This window comes from Primulina eburnea, chromosome 13 (assembly GCF_022965805.1).
Source record: "Primulina eburnea isolate SZY01 chromosome 13, ASM2296580v1, whole genome shotgun sequence".
NCBI classification, from domain to species: domain Eukaryota; kingdom Viridiplantae; phylum Streptophyta; class Magnoliopsida; order Lamiales; family Gesneriaceae; genus Primulina; species Primulina eburnea.
The window spans coordinates 4,672,263-4,684,637 of NC_133113.1; the positions used below are offsets into that span (position 1 = coordinate 4,672,263).

The following is a 12,375-nucleotide window of genomic DNA, read 5'->3' on the forward strand; positions in this document are numbered from 1 at the left end:
TATAAATCAAAAAATTTATTTAATTAACATTTATTATGTGTATTCCAAAACAATTTTAATAAATTTTATAAGGTGTCTTCTAATAATTAAGATGCTTACTTTCTTTAGAATTGATTTAATCATTTCTATTACATGAAATTTTATACCATCATGTATCTGTGAACTTTTTAATATAGAAGAAAATTATCACATTAGTAATACGTAATAATTAAAATTTTGTACAAATAGATGAATAATATTTTTTACTTCTCGATCATTAAAGACATATTTCAAAGTGTCTTATCATTCTCGTTGTTTTCATATGTAGGTAGTTCATAACAACGAACAAATCTAAATTTAAATGAACATTATATTTTGGAAGGATTCAACTCATATATGATGCTGAAAAGAGGAGTAATTTCAAAATTCAATCTTGAAGTAGATAAATTTAATAAGATAAATAGAATAAAATTGATTTCTAATATAATATGCAATATTGCATTATTTATAATTTAAATTCAAATAAGATATTTCAAGGGACAAAAATTATACATTGAATGCTTTTGACATAATTATATCATACATTAACTCTTTTAATTTTTTGTCTTATTTAAATTTTTAAGAAGACAATTCAAGATATACAATATACATATGGTTTTGGAAGAAAACTACAACGCATTAATTCTTTCAAATTAAGGTAATTTCGAAATAATATGTAATTGACATAAAAAAAAATTTGATTATTAAATGGTAATTAAATTAATGTTCATTGGAAAACCTTCTTGTAGTGATAATTTTTAACACTCAACCAATTTTATTTTTAGAAAAATTAATTAAACTAATTAAATATTGTATTTCTTTTTTAGTAAGTAATTTGGGTAGTAAATTAATTAAAATAGAAAAAATTATTTTTGAATGATTTTACCTCATGAGTGATACTGAACATTTGCAATCATTTGTATTTTAAATTTATTTATACATTTTTAATTAAAATGATTGATGTAATCAATGCAGAATTTTTAATATAGTTTATGTTTTCAATGGAGTTTAGTTTTAACTTGAGTAAAAAAAAATAAAAAACATATAATACATAAATTATATTTGAATTAATATAAAATTTAATTAAATTCAAAATTGAATTAAATGAATCGAACCGACGTTCGGATTCATAATTTTTTCGAAATTCTCCTCCTCAAACATTTAGTTACTTTATAATAATAAATCTTGTGTTTAAATAAATTAACCATGCTCTTATACCATTTTAAAAGCGCGGAAGATCAATTAAAATCACTAGATAATAAGGGGTATTTTTGTCTTTTTAAACTTATAGGGAGTTTAAACAAATATATGTATAGGGAGTTGGAATAAATTTGAGTTGGGTTTAGGGATTTATTTATAATTTACCCATATAGACACTTTTGGATAAATCCGTAATCATAAAATCAATTTTACATTCAGTCCCTATGTCATAAAATTATATTTTTCACTTCCTAATACACAATTTTTTTTTTTTAATTCACTCCCTACTTCATATTTATCTCATTTCCCCTTTAATTCAATTGTATTTCCACAATTACAATAGTTTTCTTCTCTTCCCCCAATATGATATAGTTACTGTTATTTGATAGATTAATGATATTAATTAAATCTACCTTAATTTGTGGTACTAGATCTTCGACAATGTGGTATACTTTGACAAAAAACGTGGTATTTTGAAAGCTATATTGTGATACAATGAACATGAACTTGTTGTACAGCTGAACATATACAACAGAAATATCATCTCAAGAGTACGATAACACGACACTCATATTAAAAAAAGGTTCAAATTAATTTGTACACAACTTCTCTTGTTCTCCTTGGGAAAATAAGTTGATGATAAAAATATTTGAATTGTGGCAACAACACATCACAAGGTGATAAAATAGGTACGGATTTTTTTGTTAATTTACGATAGGTGGTGAAACTAAAACTTAGTTTGATATCTTATTTCATATCATTACATTATATTTGCATATAATATATGATATGATATAGTTACTGTTATTTGATAGATTAATGATATTAATTAAATGTACCTTAATTTGTGGTACTAGATCTTCGACAATATGATACACTTTGACAAAAAACGTGGTACTTTGGAAGCTATATTGTGGTACAATGAACATGAACTTGTTGTACAGCCTAACATATATAACGGAAATATCATCTCAAGAGTACGATAACATGACACTCATATTAAAAAAAAAGTTCAAATTAATTTATACACAACTTCTCTTGTTCTCCTTGGGAAAAAAATTGATGATAATATTTGCCTTACTGGTTGGTTACGATGATAATAAGATTTGGGTGTTTCAAATGGATAAGGGAGGTGAAAGTACTTTATTATCTCACTAGGGAGTACAGAGTTAAAAAATATAAAGTAGGGACTGAACTTAAAAAAAGTTTGAACTTTAGGTATTTTTCCCCAATTTCCCGATATATATATAAGTATGAATAATAATATCAAATATGTACGTATGATTGTATCTTTTGATATTTTTAGATTCAGATATTGTCTATTAAACATTGTTATTCTACCTTTTGGTGTTTCGGATAATTTTGATTCATTAATTAATTATTATTATTATTATAAATTCATTCATACATTTATTGAAAGAGATGATAAATATTTGAGTATACCGTTAATTAATTGTATGTGGACGGGTGTCGAAAGGATGTGCATGCATAATTATTTATATGTTGTATGTATTCATCAATGTCTCTCACTTTATTATTTATATTTATATTATATGGTGTATGCACATATCATTTCATCATTTAGGTTGCATTTTATGGTTTCTTTGGGAGTGCAGTGGCAATGGAGTTTGTTTGGATCTGTTTGCAATTGTTGTCATCGTTGTTCATTTTTCATAGGGTGTATTTTTGTATTTGACAAGCTTTTGTTGGTATAAAAAATATTTATTTGTTTATTTTTTGTGATTGTGATGGAGGAACCTGTAATCGTTGTCTTTCATTGCGCATGGAGTAAACTCTTGACTTTAACATTATAATAAATATAAAATATATTGATAATTTATTAGTATTTTTAAAGTATTATCATTATAATATAATAAATATTTCATATTGTAAGTGTAGTGATATTTTTTTTTTTGGTTTTATATGGTTAGATTTTTATTTTTATTTTATATTTTATTATTAGACTTCCTTGTGAATCATAAATTAGAGTTATTGCCAACGTTACTATTAAACATAATTATAAATCGAAAGTTGTGGTAGTAAAATGATTCAATTAAATATATATTTATCCATGTGATGCATTTTAGTTTTCATAGGGAAGGGAATAAATTGGAAGCTAAAATTTTATGCATCTATTTTTGTGGTATTTTTTTTTTTTTGGGTAAGAGGACGTGATAATTTTATTTTCGTACTTGGAAAAAATACTCATGAATCATGATACTCATTAGAAATATAGGGTTCGGGTCCAGTAGGTGAGACTAGCTCGAATGCAGACCTCAAATTCATCTTAGGCCTGAAATCACAAAAGAGCCCATTAGAAGGGGGCTGGAAGGTTGTCCTGACGCAGCTCCTCCGACGCTTAAATCAGGTACTGAGAGTAATATGATATAGCAGCTAAGAGTGTTGCTGGAAGTCAATATAGTGAATAAGATACTCAAACTTGGTATTTATAGGAGAATACGTGGGCTTGTCATGTGTCACCTACCTTGGATAGGAATGGATCGGGGACCTAAAGTCCGGTTTGGGCCTGATCTTGATGGGCCCATTCATGGGATATCACCAGTCTCCCCCTCCCGAATCGAAATGAATCGCAGGCTCGAAATTAGATTAATTTTGCTTCCCACATGCCTAGACACTTCTTCCATCCATAACCCTTCATTTTTTTCGTTCTTCTATAAATAGATGTCACATCCTCACTTCATTCTCATTTTCCCACACAGTATTTCCTCCACCTGTCACTCACCAGCTTTTCCTTTCGCTTGTCTCCCCAAAGTGTTTGCCCCTCCCCACACCCACGACGACCCTAGCCTCGCACAGCCAACCCCTCACCTCGTCTCACTAGCCCTGCCTTCTCCTTCACCTACATCCTCGCCCGCAACCTCTCCAGCCCCTCGCCTCGCCTCCTTCCGAACAACACCTTGCCCACTCCTTGCCCATATGTCCTTCTCCCCTCTCCTGTCTCGCCTCACTAGCCCTCGCCCATAGCCTCTCGTTTGCGCCTCGCCTCAGCGCCTCCTCTGCTTGCTCGTCCTTCTCCCTCGCCAATCACCTCTCCTTGCCCATGTCGGGGTACCTCCGCCAGCAGTCTCAGCTTCCCTTGTCGTGGCCATAGCCTCACCCTCTCCCTTCGCTCACCTTGCCTATGGCTCCTCCTGCCCACCGCACCTCGCCCACAGCCCTTCACTCATCCTCGCCCTCACCGCACCATAGGCTCGCCATCACCCTTCCCACCTCGTCTCCCCCTTCAGCTTCGTCCATCCTCGCTTAGCAGCCCCTCGCCACGCTCGCATGTCCTTGCTCGAGCGCTCCCCTAGTTTCGCCTAGTCTCTCCCAGCAGCCCCTCGTCACGCCCGCACGTCCTCGCTCGATTGCTCTCCTCCTCGCCCAACACCCCTGCTCGCCCTTCGAGTGCTCGCCCAGCACTCCCGCACACTGTGCCCCTCATCCGTCCGCGAGTCCTACCCCGTCCTTTTTCCCAGCAACTTTGAGCGCCAGATCGCTCGGCCCACTGCCCACTCGTTCCCTTGATTTTATTCCTCGAATTTTTTCTCATGCTTTTTTTGAATAAGTTTTCTCTTCTGTTTGTTTAGCTATCCTTAACACTCATGTATTCACCTGATTTTGAGTTCACTTCCTCAAGCGATTCCGAGAGGTTTATCGAGTCTGATGAGAGTAGGACTTCCTTTGAAGATCCTGAATTTACCCTAGATTCCTATGAGGAGGGGGTCGTAACCCATAGTCGTCCTATAAGGAAACTCGCCATGTGAACCCACAGATGAATATATCCAAAGCCGATAATCTATGGTACGGTCACCTATCATCCCACCTCCCTTCTGTTAGCGAGTCAAGCCTTAGGACTTCGTGGCATATTCACTCTTCTCACAAGATCATCATTCCCATCCCCGAAGACCGACCTTATCTGGTTCCTAAGGGTTGTTATACTTTTTTCCAACATCAGTTAGATGCGGGCCTCTGCTTTCCCCTATGCAATTTCCTCAACGAGCCGAGTAGTTACTATAAGGCGCATCTAGGTCAGCTCACCCCCAATGCCTTCTGCTCGATATGCAGCTTTTTCATAATACTTAGGGCCCTAGACCTTCCTTTAGATTCCAGCACTTTCTCATACTTTTTGGTCTTGGCCAAATCGAAGGAGGACCCTTCTACGTAACATCTCGGTCCAGCCATAAGCTTTTTGATGGGGCTCCTAGTCATGTGAAGGACTGGAAAAAATACTTCTCTCCCACAGAGTTGACTTGTGACACGGAGTGGTACCCTATGATGAGATCGGTTCTAGGCACCTAAGAAGGTGCTTCAAACACAATATTCTCAATGAGCTGCAATAGCTCATGTTCTAATAATATAAATACCGATGAATTAAATTAAGTTTGGTTTTAAACCAATCGAAAAATACTCGAATTAATCATTCGTTAAGAAAATTGATCAGTTTAAAGCTAGCTTGTGTCAACTAATTAACTGAAATAAGGGGGATTGGTTCTTGCTTATATCCGTTCAGTTATGGTGAGAACTGAACTGATATCAACTTGAACTGCTCAAATCAGTTTAAAACAATAGTTAAACAGTTAAATACACAAGATATGTTTATGGATATTCAGAGACTTCAACTGCTCCTACGTCACATCTTCTACCACCTCGAGTAGGTTCCACCAGAAGACTTTGATTTATACAACACCTTGTATAAGCTCACTCAGCTTAAGACTTACACTATCGCCTACTGAACTCCTAGCACTCAACTGAAGGCAGCACCTTCCAGCCAACACTTGTTTAACGTCTATATGTCAAAGACTACATACACAAGTTTAATGTCTTTGTGCAAGACTCACTCAGCTTTTCAATATGCTAGATTCTCTGTGTATATATGTGAGTGATGGTGTGTGCGTCTGTGAGAACTAATCTATGAATACAACACCAAAGTGTTCTCATACACTGAAGGAATTGTGCTTCTAATCTAAGCTGATAACACGTTGAAGTGTTCCTTCAAATCTAGGTTGGTTGCTTCTTGTAAGCTGATATGCACACTTATTTTTCCACACACTTTCTTCACACGCTACTTTGTTGATTGTCTTGATATTGTATTTATAGAGACATTATGACCGTATATCGTGACTCATCAAATGTGTTCGTTGCAGTTTGAATATGTTCCTCGAAATTTGTGTCTTGTCTTTTCTAACGTTTTGACTTTAAGCTCTCCTGCAACGTTTATTATTGTCATTTGATCGGACAATTGTTTTTATACCGTTGTGCACAGCTGGATTCCACTTAAATAAGCTTGTCGTGTTCTGCAAACTGATCAGCTCCTAGCTGATGCTCTGAGCTGGTCAGTTGAACTGGTCTCGACTGGTTTAGTGAAATCAGTTGGCTCGTCAGCTGAACTGGTTTCATTGATTCAATTGAACTGGTAAGTTGGGCTCTTCATCAGTTGAAATCTTTATCAGATGGCTGGTCTTTTGAAGGTCTTCTGCTGAACCATCTATCAACTGAACTGGTCTTTGATATTTCAGTTGGACTGGTTCAGTTTGGGCAATCGGTTGACACTTTCAGTTTGCGTCTCGATAGCTTCAATTTTGGCTCGGTAACTGATTAGTTCGAAGCCTTATCAGTTTCAGCTTTCTGTGCACTTAGGTAAATTTATTAGAAACAAAATAACAAGTTTTGTTAATATCAAAATCAAGATTGCGAACATGAAATGTTCCAACACCCTACTTTCACCAAGAAACCCCATGTATTTGTATGATTATTTGAAGTTGTTATGGTAAGTTTGAATTTAGTTTTGTTGTTGTGAGCCTTGCTAGCTATATTTTGATCTGCTCTTTGTGAATTGTTAATTTATGCATGGCCAACGCTTGTGTGTAATTGTTTACGAATACATCAGTTCCATTCTTGAGTAATTTCTCTTACATATATTTTAAATTTTTGGTATGTCCTATTTACAGGAAAATAATGCCAAAAAATTCCAAGGTCTTGAGGTCAATTTTTAAGTATTTTAAACATTTTTCCGCTGCAGATTTAAATCTAATCAATATTATTTGATAAATAATTGTAATTATAATAATTGGGTCTCACACTAGCAATATTGATTTTAGTGATAACAAAACTTGTTGTTGTGTTTATAACATATTTAATCAAGTGTGTAGTTGCAAGATATCAAATAGAAAGATTTGATAAGCTGGAACTTAAATGAAGTCAAACTAAAAATCTGGCGAGGTCAAGTATTTAGACGATATCTTACAAACCGTTTATTCAAATGGTTAAAGGCTAAAACGGTTGGAAAGCCAACTCAATTATATAGAAATCATATTTCATGCTGGTTGAGTGAATATACTCGAGCCAGACAGCTCGATATACCAACTATGGTATTTTGGTCATATTTATTAGCTCAATTATCATAATGGAACGATTCAACATGTGTTAAAAAGATAAGAAAATTATCTACAAATTTTCTACGAAGGTCGAATTCTTAATCGAAGCTTAAGAAGCTGATAAATCACAATGAAATTAATGGTATGCAACACGGATACAGCTTCGAGCTGGACAGGAGCAGTGCATGTATTTCGAGCTATTTGTTTCATATTAAGTCGAAATTGAGTGGTTTTGGATTCTATGGAAATCTAAGAGAAATGTACAACTTTCTTGTTTATCACATTTCCCAGAAATCAAAGAATCAAGAGTTAGAATTATCAGACCAAACTACACGCATTCAACCGTTTTGCTCATGCAGCCGTTTTAGTTCATTCATTCAATCATTTTGCTCTTGGAATAGGACCGCACCAGCAACCTCCTAGAAATTCAAATATGATCATTGCAATGTTAGAAACAATACAAACTTTTTTCCAATAGTCATATTCTCATGTCTAACGTATATATCTTGGAGGCTATATATACAACATCTAAAAGATCAAATATAAGCTTTTGATGGGGATTTAAAGCATAAACAACCTGCATGAAGAAATTAGCTAAAATGTAAATAATCTCAGGAACAAGAGTCTAAATGGATATATTAGCTTACCGAGATCTCTTTCCCTTTTTGAGTGGATATATATTGTAATGAATTAATTTCTCACATGTACAATAACTCATATATACAAAAGAGATGATCTTAAAATTTTAGTTGAGTGATAGTCTTAGCACAGAGACATTAATACTTTTGTGATCTTGACATAAAAGACGTTAAACATTATGCAGATTGTGTTGTTGCGGCCTACAATCAAGAGTTTGCTAGGAGTTTCGATTAGACAAGGGAAGTGCTAAGTCGAAATGAGTTTTATAAAGGGTTGTATAAATCAAAATCTTCTACTGGATCATTTCAAGTGAAAGAAGGGTGACGTGTCCGTTGTTAATCTACGAACATCCATAAACAAATTCGTACATATTTATTTATCATATTTACTTACTTTTGCTACATTTTTTGGTAGGCATAGTTCAAGTATTTTATGTGTTTTTTAAATATCAAAATATTACGTACAAATTGTTTGATAAAATGTTTGAACCAAACCATTCTTATTATTTCAACTTGCATACTTTTTAAATGCTTTTCAAAATATTTAATCGATTTTTAGATATATTATTTTGAGTTTGTTCCTCTTGATTTAGAACAAAACTCGAATTAATTTCTCAATTCAATATTTCAAGAAACAAGTTGTTGTAGCTAAAACATTTAAAGAAATTTTTAAAAGAGTTTATTCACCATCATCTAAACTCTAACTCAATCCTTACAATATCAACTAATATTATTATTTGTATATTTTAAAATCCATTTTTTATACTTGGTTGTATTAAAAATAATATAGTAAATAAATTGGATATTTTGTACCAATATTATGCAAATTTATATAAAAAAAACTACAATTTTTTGTTCATAAATATAATTAGAAAAAATAACGAAACAAGTGACACAAAACTGCCATGTCGGAAAAGTGACTGATAAATACCAATAAGAAAATGCCATGTCAGAATACTCAGTCATTTAGTTGGAAACTTGGTGGATTTACCTTTATACCACTACTTCCAACTTGAAAATACAAAAATGCCATCAAAACAATTCGTTGACTTTACCAACTTACCCCTACCGTGCCACTATTGACTATACCGCAGTCTCAGCGCTTGCACTGCGATTTAGGTATCTCTGACTCGGGACCAAGACCCAGCTTTGCAAAGTCCTCGGCAAATCACTGGCCCCCAAGAAACGCCCAAATAACCCAATAAAGATTCAGTCTTTAATCGTGATTTTGTTCAATGGAAGCACTTTGATAACATTCAATGTGGAAAAGGGTGGCCGGGCTTGATCCATTTTCAAGAATGGGATGCGTTGTTAGATCTGGGTTTTTCTTTCTGATCCTTGTAATAGTAGGTGTTTTACTTTCTGGGCATTCGGTCTCTGCCCAGAGCCGCGGGCCAAAAAATGTGCAGGTGGCTCTTAGAGCCAAGTGGTCTGGCACACCACTTCTTTTAGAAGCCGGGTATGCTCTTCTTTTTTCTTCCTCGCCATTTTTATGCTGCTGCGGACTCAGAAAATTCAATGATTTAGTGTATTGGGAAGTGTTGGAGGTTACCGTTTTAGAAAAATTAATCGTGATATTTGACTCTGTGTCTGCCCCTGGATTATTGTAGTATAGGAATGTTCATTTGCAGTTGTCTGTCTTAGTTTGCTGGTGTGCACATCTTGAACAGGTTTTTTGGTTATGCATAGGCAATTGTGGTTATTTCTGTATTGACTTTCTTGGTACAGGAAATGAGGTGTAAAATGTTAAATTTGTAGCTTTTAGGAGATCATTGTCGTAGTTTCTCAATAATTATTTTACTGACAAATTTAATTGGCTGCTTATTCCGTTGCATTATTGAAATTAGAACCAGATTCCGTTGTTTCATTTTGGTCGGGTCCATTTGATCTTTTTATAAGAATAATTTCAAAGTGTTACTCTTGGTTACTTTGACAAAGTTGTCATCTTTTCGACATTGGATATATTTCTATTTCACGAAAACTTGTTTCTGATTCAAGATTTACATGCAAAGTTGGCCTTATTTTTGGTTGAAGAATGAATCTCCAAAATGCCAATTTCAAATAAAGTTAAATTTGTGGCTGTTTCTGAGATTGCATTCGATATACTTTTTTCATACTTAAACTTAGTTACCAATAATTTTCTCCACTCTATATGTCAATACCTCATGGAATGCTTTCAAACCAAGAACGTTCAGATATGCAATTTCCGCCTTCCTTAGAAATTCGAAATCCTTGTATTAGTTAATTACTTTAGATAAGGTTTTCTTTTAATGATATGGAGTGCTTGTTTCGCAGCTTGCTGTAATTTGTTCAACATAACCCTTTTTCATTGTAAATGCTCTCAAAGCGAAGCCATTTCCTTATAAACTTATTTAATTGAATCTTGGGTTGAGTTCTTTTTGGTTTTGTTGAAGTGGATGATATTTGGAAAATAGGTAAAGAGCAAGAATTAGTGGTTTTGGCGCTATGGAATTCTTTGTTTGCAGTTTTCTTGATTCATGCCAGCAGCTTGGAATGAATAACTGAGTCTGTCTAGATTCAAGTAATTCGCATTGTGTGACATACAAATTCTCACAAGTATTTTTTGTTTAGTTAGCCATCCTTGGTTGCATGTATTGTTGACTAAATAATATTGCCTACTTCCGTCACTAGTTTTTTATTTAAATATAGCTGATAAATGATTAATATAACAAGCATATACTATATCTTAGAAATAGGCAGTCAAATCAGCACGGGTGAAAATTGTAGTTTTGTGTGCACCATGGATTAACAATTTTTGATGTGGTGGAAGAATGTGTTTGATAGTTTCCTTTAAACCTCCTCTTGCTGGCCTAATGAGAGGGGCTGAGCTGTGAGAGAAATAAGGCCTTTTAGTTGCGTTTCAAGGTGGGAGATAGATTGTGAGGATCAATTAAAAAGAAAGTAATATCAAAGACAAACAATTTTGAGATCAAAATGCCATGGGAGAAATCTGGAGAGATAAAGGAAGTGATATACTAGAATCTTTGACCATCCTGGCTTGTCTCAAACATTTCTATATTCACTTCTTATACCATCATTTTGTTTCTTGACATTGTTTTGGAACTGTTTGTTGTGACTATATATCAGTTGATTATAATCTAAATTTTCTTCCTTATTTTCCTTGTTTTGTTTCTCCTTTTTAGGGAATTGCTATCAAAGGAATGGAAAGACTATTTTTGGGACTTCATAGAATCATGGCTTCACTCTGTCAAAGAAGATTCTGATTTTAATACGGCAAACGATTGCTTGAAGAAAATCGCAACATGTGGGAAGTCCTTATTAAACGAACCCTTGGCATCGATTTTTGAATTCTCTCTCACTCTTAGGTCAGCATCTCCTAGATTGGTGCTGTATCGCCAGCTAGCGGAGGAATCCCTCTCTTCGTTTCCTCTGGCTGATGATATTGGCTTAAATGCCGTTCATGAAGCGGTTGTTGGGTCCAAAGAAACCATGGAATTAAAAAAATCTGAAGCCATTGTTTCAGGTACGGACTTCAGAAGTTATGGGAACATGTGTTGTTGGGTTGATACTGGTGGATCACTATTTTTTTATCCGAAGGAGTTGCTTTTGTGGCTACAAAATCCTATTGATGCGTAAGTCCTCTATGCTGGTTGCTAACTGCTATGGCACAATAAGTATAGAACGGGTTTCACACTTGCAAAAGGCGTTTCTTGATTTTCTGATCTAAAGATGCTATTCTTCTTTCCAGAAGAGAGGAGAGGTTTCAGCAGCCTGAGATTTTTGACTTTGATCATATCCACCCGGATTCAACTATTGGAAGTCCTACGGCAATTCTTTATGGAGCTCTTGGAACAGATTGCTTTAAAGAATTTCATTTGACCTTGGTGGAAGCTGCCAGAAAGGTCCAATATTTATGATTCTTTGTCTAATCTGTTTTTGCTCTACATGGAATCCATCTATGGAGGATTCTCCGAAGTGGATAACTGTTTTTGGAAGTTTGGAAATGGAAATTGTTAAGTTCAACTAAGTGCATGGTTATTTAGTTAGCTAGTGATGGACTGGAGTGATGTTTACTTTTCTTTTTCCCTGGAAATTTATTTCAGCACTTCTAGATTCAGTTATCAGGGAAATGATTTAGTGTTATAATAATTTATACCAAA

At 34.4% G+C, this 12,375-nt stretch overlaps 1 protein-coding gene across 2 annotated transcripts in view; it reads left to right on the forward strand.

Annotated features, from left to right (window-relative positions):
* The first annotated feature begins 9,327 nt into the window (after nt 1–9,327).
* The window catches only part of LOC140809210 (UDP-glucose:glycoprotein glucosyltransferase), a 28,225-nt gene continuing 25,177 nt past the window's right edge, over nt 9,328–12,375 (forward strand). Inside the window, exons 1-3 of one of the 2 annotated variants that reach the window (XM_073166727.1) lie at nt 9,328–9,692; nt 11,398–11,847; nt 11,964–12,117. In XM_073166727.1, the coding sequence (XP_073022828.1) occupies nt 9,493–9,692; nt 11,398–11,847; nt 11,964–12,117 (804 nt within the window). In that variant the 5' untranslated portion in view covers nt 9,328–9,492. The remainder of the gene's footprint in view (nt 9,693–11,397; nt 11,848–11,963; nt 12,118–12,375) is intronic. The other variant, XM_073166728.1, reaches the window with a different exon arrangement.